At 53.7% G+C, this 12,238-nt stretch overlaps 3 protein-coding genes across 3 annotated transcripts; 1 reads left to right on the top strand and 2 right to left on the bottom strand.

Annotated features, from left to right (window-relative positions):
- Positions 1-4,155: 4,155 nt before the first annotated feature.
- On the top strand, positions 4,156-5,444 carry M406DRAFT_264795 (uncharacterized protein; the record flags this gene model as incomplete). The annotated part of the gene is made up of 3 exons (XM_040917695.1): positions 4,156-4,511; positions 4,674-5,066; positions 5,351-5,444. Coding segments are annotated over 3 exons (843 nt in total), but the record flags the coding sequence as incomplete, so codon positions are not given.
- A 792-nt stretch (positions 5,445-6,236) lies between these two features.
- On the bottom strand, positions 6,237-6,910 carry M406DRAFT_357353 (uncharacterized protein). The gene has a single exon (XM_040923655.1). It carries the CDS (start codon positions 6,647-6,649, stop codon positions 6,359-6,361), a length of 291 nt encoding a protein of 96 aa, XP_040773129.1. The 5' UTR covers positions 6,650-6,910; the 3' UTR covers positions 6,237-6,358.
- Positions 6,911-10,532: 3,622 nt separating this feature from the next.
- Positions 10,533-11,976, bottom strand: M406DRAFT_103050 (uncharacterized protein). The gene is made up of 3 exons (XM_040915040.1): positions 11,450-11,976; positions 11,074-11,331; positions 10,533-10,969 (listed from the first exon to the last, which is right to left on the bottom strand). Exons 1-3 carry the CDS (start codon positions 11,711-11,713, stop codon positions 10,712-10,714), a joined length of 780 nt encoding a protein of 259 aa, XP_040773958.1. The 5' UTR covers positions 11,714-11,976; the 3' UTR covers positions 10,533-10,711.
- Positions 11,977-12,238: the final 262 nt, after the last annotated feature.

Genomic DNA, 12,238 nt, shown 5'->3' with positions numbered 1-12,238 from the left:
GAAGAGGAGAGATGGAGGACCACGACCTACATATGGGCTCATTACATGCTACTGTTCATGATCAAACGTGTCGAGATAACGTTCCATTGCACTCATCTATTTTTACGATTGCCACGCGTACCTACGAGGGCTGGTACTCAATAGTCTAAAGAGTCGCATGCTGATAGGGTGAAGATAGCGAGGAGGCCAGACCAGGGACGATGAGTTATTCTTTTTCCTCACGCATAACCGTGTGAGTTTTTATTTGTTGTGTTTGTTTTGAGGGAGGGAGGGAGGTGTTCCGCTCAAGGATAGCCGCTGCGTACTATTAGGCGATTAAGCAAGAGTAATAATTTGTCCATCCGGACGAATGGCGGCGAGCTGGCTAAAATACGACAAGCCACCTAATTTGGAACCCTGGTACCAGCTTACCACACCGCCGAGAAATTCTATATTGGCCATCTCACTCCCAAGTCCCGTGAAAGCGCAGAGGCAAGGCGTTCAGACATATGTACATGCAGTTAGCGGCTGTGCACTGCTTACGAACTATAGGCCGCTGCTGTTGCGTTGGTGATAATATAAGTCCTGCTGGATTTACATACTTATACATGGTATGATTACAACTAGGACTATGGATTCCTTCTTGTTGAGAAGGATTCTTGGCTTATAGCTGCTGTCAACCTGATCAAAGCCGGGCTCTCGTTAAGCTCTGACCACCGAAGTGGGCGAGCTCAGCTTACGCCCGCCTACCCGCCCACTTCATCCGCACCTTGCACCCCTTGCATTGCAGCTGGAGCTCTTCCTCCTGTAGTACTGCGCGCAGGCGCCGCCCTGCAGGCGGAGAGTGTCACGGTAGCCCCTCAGCTCAACCCAATTGTCATCACGGGGTGGTCAATAGTACGGAACACCAGACACGGCCAGAAAGAACAGGCTGGCTGAGCCTGGCGGGCCCGACTAGCATGTAATGTATGTATCATAGTTATATAAGTGTTGCACTATGTTAAAAGTGAACTGTGTCACTTGCTCTCGTGTTTGGCCTCTCCAGGGATGCGCCGCGTTCGGGTTTCAGCAGGCTGGTGTTTCTTCAGCCTTGGGCTGCTTGCGCTTGGGTGTTGCTGAGCTCCCGTGTCCCGACGACGGCATGTCGGACGCCTGGCTGCTGTCCAGACGGTACATGATCACAGGCTCGGCCCCCAAGTTTCCCGTGTGTACTAATACTATAGTATATGCTTACAAGCAGCGTTTGCTCCCTCATCGTAGTGCTACTCCAAGTGCGTATAGGGTAGTTGGGTCGTGCATGAACAAAGGGCACCAAGGAGATCGGTCCCATGACAAGCAATGCTGTGCGAATCCTTGTTTCCCCTGTCTTGGTTTCTTCATCGTGGTGCCAAGTACCCATCAACTCCATCTGACCACCCCGGCGGGCACAATCTGATCCTAGGCTAAGGCTTGGCCTTTAGCAATTGTTGGGAGGAAAAAAAGAGAAAAAGAGATCCGGGAGCACCGGCAGACAAGACCTTAGGGGGGGCGCATGACTGTTTGGCGGCCTGGCTGGGGTCAAAGAGGTGGGACTCCCGGTGGGCGGGGGGGGGGGGGAGGAATTGCCTCGTACCGTTCGCCCGGGAAGGTCAAGCTAACAAAGCCGACCCCAGATTTTCCCCAGGTGGATCCGGCTGGGCGTCCCTATGAAGTATCGGCTACACTTGAATGGAAGGAGAGGAGAAGGAGGAATGCCAGTGATGCGTAGCACAGTACTCTCTGTCTACTGCTGCTGGACTCTGTCTAGGCTAGGTGTCTTTGTCAATCCCGATTTTATTCCGGGGCGCCGTGCGGGCGGTCATCACTCTTTTCCTTCCTCTTTTCCTCCTGTGCCCCTCAAAGAGACCATCAGGATCGACACTTTTGGAGGCTACTGACGCAGACGATCATAGGACTGGATGGATCGAGCAAGTGTCCACGGGAAGAGATGTCCTAGCAGGTCGGTCAAGCGGAGAGGGCGGAACAGTTTTCTTTCCCGATTCTTTGTCAGGCCGAGGCTGAAAGTTTTGACGTTCGCAGAGAAGAATGAAGCAGGGGGAAGCAAGTGATTTGGGAGCAAAAGAGAGAGAAATCAGACTAGGGGGGAAAAGAACACAAAGCAAGACCAGCTCCGAGGTGGTGGACGGCCTGTCGTGGTCAACAAATGGCGTCTTCATTTCCTCCGTCCTGGGTGTGTGGGTCTGGGGTAGGGCTTACCTGGCTATGGCCTACGTGTAGCACTACAGCATGCATATGCATCGTGTGTGTGTGCCCTTTTTTTTCTTGTCCCCTTTCCCCTTCTCTTTCTATTTGAGATTGGGCCTAGAAGTGCGTGTTGTCCTCCATCTCGTTCCAGGTAAGTCTTGCGTCAAGCTTTAGACTGCGCCCGCGTCATCCAAATCAGTTACATGCATTACAGGACTGGGGTGGTTCTGAAATCTTGAGCGACCCAGGAAATGGGGATTTCCCCTGGAGAGTCAAAGAAAATGCCACGCTGTGTCGTATGAATGTACACATGCATGCACACACACACACACACACACAAACACCTACACATGCATACGACATGACCATGGTACCCTGCGGAGTCTCTCCTGAACGGACGGCATAACACCAGCCGAGACGAGTTTAACGGCTCAAGTCATGATGCATGTAGACGTGACATGAGCAACGCGTCCAATCTTTCTTCTTCTTTCTTTTTCCTCCTCTGTTCTTCTTCTCCCCCTCCCTCCCCTTTCTACCTTACCAATTGCGTGACGGGTATGTGTATGGTGTATAATGGAACATGAGCAGGGGCGATCTGTTTGTGTGGTTCAGTCTCTCTCGCATCTCGTTTCATCTGAACCATCAGTCGACTGCAAAAATAGATTCCTGTCACTGTGAATATGGGTCTTTTCCCTTCTCTTCTTCTTTTCTTCCTCGGCCTTTCTTTTCTCGTTGGACCCTAGAAACCTTTTCTATAGGTGCTGGGTCACAATACCTACCGTCCAGAATGGTGAACAATGAAACAATTGACCTGCACAGCGTGTAGGTTATAGCTTCCTGCTTCATGTTATTATACAATACACACACACAAAACTCGGTTGCTGCATACTTGAAGGAATCTAAATAATAATAAAAAATCAGGTAGTACTATTTCGTGTGTTCAGGGCAAGCAGAGACAAAAGAATAGATAGCCAAGTCTCAGGTACATCCAGCCCTCCTTGGCCCTTAACGTACTTTCTCCCCAGGCCCGAAAGGCTAGTGCATTGAAACCCCTACCAAAAGTACTATCAAAGTAAATAGTGCGATAAGTACTACCACAGTCCTACTACGGTACGCCTATGGCATCTGCCCACCTCCCCCCCCTGCCCGTAACTTCCCCCCGGTGCCCCCCTCCCTACCTTCCTTGCCACGAATGGTGGTGTTATGGTAACTGTGGATACCCACCCTGGCCTTGTTCCATTACACTATGCTAACTAGGGACAAGGTCAACAGAAGAGCTAAGCTCTTCCTAGTGGGGTTCATGAGGGGGAGAACGCACCCACACCCACACCCACCCTTGAAAGCCCCAGTGAAGCCGTACCTGCTAGCCCCGGATCGAGAACCTGGAGCATTGGATGATCGTCATCCGTTGTTCCCTTTCTTCTATTGCTATACCAAACAAAGCGTATATCAGGCCCTGCTGCTCCCCACGTGTAGTTGCTTTTCCTCTCCCCTCCCCCGAAATTCCTCCCTGTCATTGCTTGTCTTTTTCAATCCTTTTGGAAAAAATTCCTCCCTCCTCTTCAATGTCATTGTGAGTAGGAAGCAGATCGCGCTGCAACAAGTCGAGTGCCATTGGGAAGACAACAAAAGAAAAGAGAGGAATAATCAAACAAAATCCAGAAAGAAAGACAACAAACAGTACTCTCGAGTGCATTGTTACGTCTCGTCTCATCTGCTTTTGCTCCGGATCGACTAATTGAGATCGCCAGGCCCTCCTGAGACTCATCTTTGATACCCATATAACCTACTTCTTCTTCTCCTCCTCACCATATAACCATAACTTGTCTCAGTCGACCTCTCGCACACCAGTCGAACTTTCCACGCGCCAAATTACTCTTCTTTCTCTTTCCATCTGTTCTTCCTTCGGATCAATTCCTCTGCCCTCCAACTTCAGCGCCCACCAGAGCATACGACGAGATGGCCGACGCCCCAATTGAGAAGGACGTTCAGACCTCTGGTCTTGATGTCGATGGCTCTAGGCCCGTCCACCAGCGCTACAACCACGCCGGCAACCCTAATGCGAGCGCCCATGGCGACGGTGGAGCTCGCCTGCCAGCCTTTGGCGGTGAGTTCCAGCCTGGGCTGTACAAGGCTATCGAGGGCCGCAAGTTCGCCAACCCTGCGCCTCTGGGCCTGAGCGCTTTCGCCCTGACCACCTTCGTCCTGTCCCTCTGCAACCTGCAGACCCGTGGCGTCTCCACCCCCAACATCGCCGTGCCTATAGCCTTTGGTTATGGCGGTCTTGTTCAGCTTCTCGCTGGCATGTGGTGAGTTTTATAGCACAGACTGCAAGACACAGAGAGGGCGGAGGCGCTGCACGCGGCCCCCCGCCTTCCCCTCCTCCCTCTCTACCTGTGTTGTGTGAATTTATTATTCTCCTGAGAATTTTTGTGCTGACCGAGGGCGCTTCCCTTCCTCCCTTCTTCCAGGGAGATGGCCGTGGGCAACACCTTCGGCGCCACAGCACTGTCCTCCTACGGCGGCTTCTGGATCTCGTACGCACTCATCCTCACGCCCTCCCTGGGTGTCGTCGACGCATACACCGATGCCACCCAGGTGTCCAGCGTACTTGGCTTCTTCCTCACCGGCTGGTTCATCTTCACCTTCATCCTGCTGCTGTGCACGCTCCGGTCCACCGTCATGTTCTTCTTCCTCTTCTTCACCCTGGATATGGCCTTCCTGTTCCTCGCGTGTTCTGAGTACGCCGACAACAATGGCGCCACCAATACTGCCAATGGCCTCCAGAAGGCTGGCGGTGTCTGGGGCATTCTGGCCGCCTTCCTTGCGTGGTACAACGCCTTCGCTGGTATTGCCGATACCAGGTTAGTATTACTTATATGACTATTGTTGATGAGCGAACAACTTGTTCCGGTCTCGCTGCTCCTCCTTCTTTCTCTTTTCGACCTAATGGAAAGAGAGTTCCGGCTTCGATACGAAATGATTGAAGTTACGCGTCAATCCCCTCTGCTCTTATCCGACTCTGACATTCATCTCGCGCCTCCCTTGTCCCCCTCGCGCCCAATTCACCTGTCGCGTTCCTTTCTCACGTCGATATCACTCTCTCTCTTTGCGCTGCGGCTAACCGATTGTGTGCTTTACTCTCTAGCAACTCGTTCTTCCTCATCCCCGTGTTCCACTTCCCATGGAGCGAGAAGGGTCGCGAGGCTCGCCTGACCAAGCAGGCCTCCCACACCGTCTAATGCTGACGAGGATGTGCCTTGTTTTCTTTGCTCGGTTTGATTGTTGGTTCGTTGCTGCTAGGTCGGCTTGGGGCGTCTGTCGAGGAGGCATACCAGGATGGACGAAAGGAGTAAACATACCCACTTGCGCGACTCTAGGAGACCTTGAGAAAAAGGAGTTTGTTATTATTACTACTCTGAGGAGCGGCCCACATTGGTCGGCTTTCTTTCTTGGAGGAGGTCATCTTTTCTCTCGCTGGGCGGCAGAGTTGATTCCTATCTTAATTTATATCTCCAACAACATTGAACCAAAGAGGGTATATTGGTCAGATACCAGTACCAGAGCACATAATTCGTGCTTTGTGTGTGGGATTGAAAAAGAAAGACGAAAGAGAAAGAAGAGAAGAAGAAAGAAAAAAATGTTTTCCTCGCCTATCGCTTATCGATTCTCAGAATACCGACATGTACCGTCGACAGTTCGCCGAGCCCTGGCCTTTTCAGTGCCAGTGGGGACTTTTGGGGCGTATGAACTTTAATACACTTATATCTACCTAAAAGATTTATCTCATAATTGAGACGTATGATCATGATGTGGTTGCGACACGACACCTTAAAGTTTGGGGACCGCGGGAACGGGTGACTCTGAGAGTTTAATGTCATGAGACCGCTGAGGCCGGCCTGGCTGAAGGGCCATCTGGATAGTATCAGTCCATGCTTCGGAGGACACTATCAAAGTACCGCCGGCACCCACCAATTTCGTACGAATTCTGTTACGCCAAGTCAGAATGCCGAGGCGAGTCACGGACCGTTTGTCACTGTATATAGCTTTTCATTTGCAATAAGTCCTCTGTCCTAAGAGGATGCATACCAATCCGTGCCATAGAGTTGAGCCCGCCTAATATCATGCATCCGTAACTGACAGCTGATAATATCGATCATGAACAACCCAGCCTAAAACGATGCCTCATCGTGAGATACAGATGAATCTTCCAAAGAAAAAAGAAAAAAGAAAAAAACAAAGGTCCCTGGCCTCTCATGCCTTGTGCGTCTAAATAAGATCTTCTGAAACAGGTCACTGCGTCCGCCTTTATGTATGAATGATCACTGCTGTAGGCCATTGCTTTGGACAAGACGAGGAAGAAAAAACATAGGAAGGGGTAAAGGGAAGAGAAAAGGAAATATAAATAAAAAGGGGGAGGGGTGTGCCAAGCACCAGCGAACTTCATGACCAATGCGTCCTGCGTCGAGAAACCTTCCGCCCCCTCTTGAACCTGGGCGAGGCTGACACCGTGTATGACCCGTCATTCACGACTGCGAGTAATCTGCTGCTTGAAAAGTCGCCGTCTTTCGAACGATTGATCTTATCATCCGCGGCGACGCGGTCATCAGCATCCATAGCACTGGGTGCGGCGGTCTGTGAAGCGAATATGCTGTCTGCTTGGAACTCAGCAGCATACGTGGCGGCTGCAGGTACGAGTGTGCTTAGGACAACAGGTCCTGGTCCCATGGGCATGCCCGTGGGCCCCGAGATGAGGGGTGAGAATAATTCTTCGGAGCTCTGCCCTTGATGGATGCTGCCGTCGAGGCTCCAGATGCTCAGTGCCCAAGCGCCACCACAAACAGTAGAGTTCATGGGATCGCCGGCACAGCTTATATTGCACCCTTCATCACCCATCACATTCGAGCCCACAAGTGTGTTCCCGCAGAAGCATTGAGATCCGTCCTCGGTCCTAGCAAGAACGAAACCCTGTCCCTGGCAGAAGTCGATGCACACTTCGTTCGTCATCCCGCCAGCAACAGTCAACAGCTGAGTACCCTTCAGCGCCCTGTCTTGGTCGTCCTGGTAACAGCCAACGAGCTGATAGCCACTCGTAGCCGGAATCTTGGTGGCAAATGCAGCATTGGAGATTGGTGTCGAGTACATGTGGACAACAGCGCTGGCCGTTGAGGGGGCCGGAGCACAGAACCATCCATCTTGACAATGATAGCAAGGCCACCCGTACCCACAGGGCGCCGGCAGTGCCGGGGTCTGCAGAGGCGGGCAGAACCAACCACCCAGACAGTCATCGCAAGTATACCCCTGGCCCGGGCAAGGACATCCATCCGAGCCATCTGCTCCTGGAGATCCTCCGGAGCCGGCTGGGGAGCCATCTGGAGCACTGGTATAGGATGCGAATGCGGAGGGGCACGTAGTCACGAAGTCGGTCTGTGTCTCCGTTGAGGTGATCAAGGCAGTGATGGTCTGAACGTAGTATATGGTGGTCTCTGCGACAGCCGCTGTCGGTGAGGCGCTAGGCGATGCCACTGCAAAGACCATGTCAGCAACAGAAATACGTTGACAAGAAAGAGGGGGGGACATGAAATTACCTGGTCCGGGGGTGGGTTGTGATGAAGACGAGGCGGGAGCCGTGAGAGAGAGCTGCGACACTTGATTGATCAGGGACGATAGTCCCGACAGTGCAGAGTCCGCAAGAGGGTCAGCCGGAGGGCTACCAGCGGGAGCTGCGGTCGCAGCCGCACTCAGCACCGATGAGCTCAAGGAAGATAGTAAGGAGGCGAGCTGCGGAGCGCTTGACGGAGGGCTTGATGGAGGCGTGGCGGGGCCGAACGGGAGGCTCTCGACGAGGGTCAGCGAGGCGGAGACTGAAGGAGGGGCCACTGCTGTGACCGTTGATGGAGGGCCAGCTGTCACCGAGATCTGATCACACGGGACACCGAAGACGAGCGCCGTCCCACCGACAGTGTCTGACACCTGGCAGAGGAGCCCCGCTGCATTGGCCTGAAACGACGAGAGCGCACCTGACACCAGAGGCTGAAGACCCGATGGAAGCACGTCGACGACCGCACTTCCAATAACTGCGGCAAGAGTTGAGACCTCTGGAGCAGCGCTGGCCACAGCAGAGGACAGGCTATCCTTCATGTTGTCGAGAAGCCCGGCAAAGTCATTGACCGCATCCGGATCCGCGCTCAGGATAGATTCCATCTGGTTCACGGCGGAGAATGCTACAGCCGGGAGACCAGTGGCGAGGGCGGGAGCAGCGTTGAGGAGAGATCCAACCTGGTCAGCCACGCCACCGGCCACATCTGGCGCCGAGTCCAGAAGGTCGTCCGTCGCGTTCAGCGCGCCAGCAAGATCATTCCCAACGTTGTTGGCAAGCTGGATCCCGGCTGCCAAAGCAGACGGCATGCTGCCGAGAACAGCCGAAACCTGACTCTGGAGGTTGTAAACAGCTGTGGCGGGATCAGCTAGTACAGAGGCTGGGTCGGGAGCGATGGATGTCATAGGACCCAAGACATTGGCAGAGAGCTGACCCAGGATACCGATTCCGCCACCGTTACCTTGGTCTGGCGAGCCAAGAATGCCGTTCAGCGCTGACGCGACACCATCGAGGACACTGAGACCAGGCAAGAGACCACCACCAGGGCCCCCTGTAGTGACAGCTGGTAGCATTGTAATGGGTGATGTGGGCAGGATCTGGGAGGGAGCGGCTTGTGATAAGGCACTGAGGAGCCCACCGAGGGGGCCGTTGTTCCCCCCAGGATTGCCGACCATGGGTGTGACGCTGGGCACACCAGCCAGAATGGTCATGACTGAGCCAAAAAGATTGGGTTCAGGGCCAGAAGACGGGATGGGGACGGAAGGCACAGTCAGAATGCTGGGGGAGAGAGCGCTCAAAACGCCGCCGCCATCATGCCAGCCCAAGACAGATGCCACGGCGGAGAGCGGCGCTGTCCCGAGAGGGTTGGGCAGGGGCCATGGAATCTTTTCGCTGTCCTCTGGGGCCATAGTTGCAATCGCATTCAATCCACTAACATCACCGTCGTGTACAGGAAGCTCTGCGTCATAATGCTCTTCGTTGTTAGAATCACCAGGTGGACCTGGAGAGAAAGGACCCAGCTCAGACTCCCAAGTCCGGCGAGCAACAGTGCCGGCACGGGGTCCAACAAAGGCCGGCGAGCCCGCCAGGGTTTTGAGACCTTGGCCGAGAGAGATCAGACAGAGTATAGCGACACAGACGAGGCTGCACATGATCAGGGACCGGGACGTGAGAGGGAGCGGCTGCATCATGGGCGAAGACGCAGCGCAGACGCGCCAGCCAGGAGAGCAGTTAAACGGGTCAATACACTCTGTCGTCGATCAGACAAAAGGCAATGTGAAATGAGAATGAGCAGAGAAGTAGGAGGGAACAGAATGAGATGGTCAAAGTTGGGTTTGCCAAAAATCAAGTCCAAAAAAAGCCAAAAAAAAGAAGAAAAAGAGTGTGAGTGGTGACGGTGTTGGGATGGGACCAAAAGAGTCGAAGATGAAGATGAGGAGGAAATTTCTCGAACCCAAGCTTGGGACAGCGGGGAATAAAAGGCAGATAAAGACCCTCCTGATGCCTGATTTGTGCCTTCTCAAACTGGTATATCGTTACTTCCCGGTGTTGGAGGAGGCTCTGCTGGACTTGATAACAGGCAGCGACCATCGAGTAAGGGAGGATGAACAGACGACCACGAGCAAGTCACACCCTCAAATTCACGACTGATGAAGTGATGCTGCGGTCTCCTTGGACTGCGCCTTCCTCTGACGGGTTCTCTTCTGGGACGAAGGCGATGGGCCTTCATCCACGAGCGATCTTTCCCAGTGTTTGCGAGCCACAACGTGAGTGTCGATGCACTCGTCTCTCAACGACCGGTCACTTTTTCTTCAAAGGTGAAATGCTAGCAAACCCTGCCTATTGTGTCGTGTTGCAGGGGGCTCACCGCGACAAGGGCTACGGTAGAAGCTCGAGGCTTCCTGCTGCTCTGAACCCTCATCAGGAAATCGGAAGCCTTGATCTGGAAATGATGAGTCTCCGTGATACCAAATAGAAGGGTTCTCTCTTCGTCTTGCGGGCCGATGGTCGACTTTGATGCTGCCGGCCTTATAGGAGAAGACATTCTCCACCAAAGACCGCCAAGACCTGATAATTCTTCCTGTCATGGCATTGTTAGTTGACTTGGACAAGCTGGAGGGGATATCTAGCCTTGAGAGCGTATCGTCAGCCTCTGTGCTTGGCACTTGGTGCAACGAAAAGGACGACTCTCGATCGACGGTACGAGTCACTTGGGACGCATTCTTTATATATCATGATTGAGATAACGTGATTCGGTATTTTCTCTCTCTCTCTGAATTCTGGCCGGGCCAGTAAGTCCTCATTTCGTAAAACCTGGCTGGAAGACATGACCAGTTCCCGTACCCATGCAATTAGCAGACCTCAAGACGCCTCTCAACATAATCAACCATCCTCATGCGCGATCCGCATCTAGTAGCGCTTCTCGGTACGGAGGGTGTCGGCGAACTCGTCCAGGGGAGACCTGATGAGCTTGGTCTCCTTCCAAAGGTTGGGGGTGAGGAAGCCGTAGGTGTTGGAGATGGCAGCGAATGTGGCCTTGAGGGTGTTTTCGAGGGTCTTAGTGGAGCCGGCGGAGGAAGTGTAGGCGTCCTCAATACCAGCAAGCTGGAGGAGACGCTTGACGGCGGGGGAGGCAACGAGGGAGGTACCGCGGGGGGCGGGAATCAGCTGTCGTGGGAGAGCAGAAGGTGTTAGCAGACGCATTGCGGGCGCCAGGCCATGTTTATCGGGGACGAGTTGGTTTGTAGAGTGGGAACGGAGACAAGACTTACCCTGACGGTGACGGAACCGCACTTGCCAGACTCCTTGACGGGGATGGAGTGAGGTTGACCCAGGTTGGTACCCCAGTAACCACGGCGGATGGGGATGACGCTCAGCTTGGCGATGATGATGGCGGCACGGATGGCGGTGGCAACCTCCTTGGAGGTCTTGATACCCAGACCGACGTGGCCCTCGGAGTCACCAATAATGACAATGGCCTTAAAGCGGGTGCGCTGACCGGCACGGGTCTGCTTCTGGACGGGCTTGATCTGTTTTGGGGAGGAAAGAAAGACAAGAGTGTTAGATTCACAACCAAGCAAGCGGGGAGCCATTCAACTCGACAGCAACGTGAGAAGAAGGAGGGAAAGGACCACGCCGAGGACGCACCTTCATGACCTCGTCCTTGAGCTTGGGCAGGAAGAAGTCGACAATCTGGTACTCCTTGATGGGGAGGGAGTGCAGGTAGATCTCCTCCATGCTCTTGATCTTGCCTGCCTTCACCAGACGGCCCAGCTTGGTGACGGGCTGCCACTCCTTCTCCTCGCTCTTGCCACCACGACGTCCACGGCCACGGCCACGACCACGACCACGATCGCCACGGCCACGATCGCCAAAGCCACCACGAGCAGGAGCACCACCTCGGTCAGCCATGATGATGATGGAATAGACTGATTGTCGATCGACCTGACTCGAATCGGTTGTTGGTGTTTGTTTGTCGAAAAGGCACAAACGAGATGGGCCTTTTTGGGAGGGAGGGATTGGCGTCGAGAGAGTTGTCGACTGTAGACGGTGGTGGTGATGGTTTTGGAAGATTGCAAAGGTGCCTCACCAGCAGAAACTGCGAAGTTCTGGGCTGGTCTGATTGGACAGTTCCGGGACTTGCGCTCTAGGAATTTCTCAGTGGGGAACACGCCGTGACCCTTGTCTGGCCGACTGGGGGGAAATTTTGCTGCAGAGTGCGCCCTAGCAGATACCAGCCAAAGACCTGCCGCTCATCACGTGCGAGGTCAGCTGATTTCCTTGAACCCGGACCCTGAGAATCCCCGGCCCCCGGGTTCTATTTTCTCTCTCATCTACCACCATAGTACATATGTCCAATCACGATTCAGTGTCTCCTCGCACTTTGAGGCCCTCTGGCTAGAGTAGTAGGCAAAGTCTTGCCTGCCAATTGATGCT

The sequence above is a fragment of the Cryphonectria parasitica genome (genome assembly GCF_011745365.1).
Source record: "Cryphonectria parasitica EP155 unplaced genomic scaffold M406scaffold_7, whole genome shotgun sequence".
Taxonomy (NCBI): Eukaryota; Fungi; Ascomycota; class Sordariomycetes; order Diaporthales; family Cryphonectriaceae; genus Cryphonectria; species Cryphonectria parasitica.
Note: the sequence above shows the minus strand (reverse complement) of the source record. Positions and strands in the feature narration are given on the sequence as shown.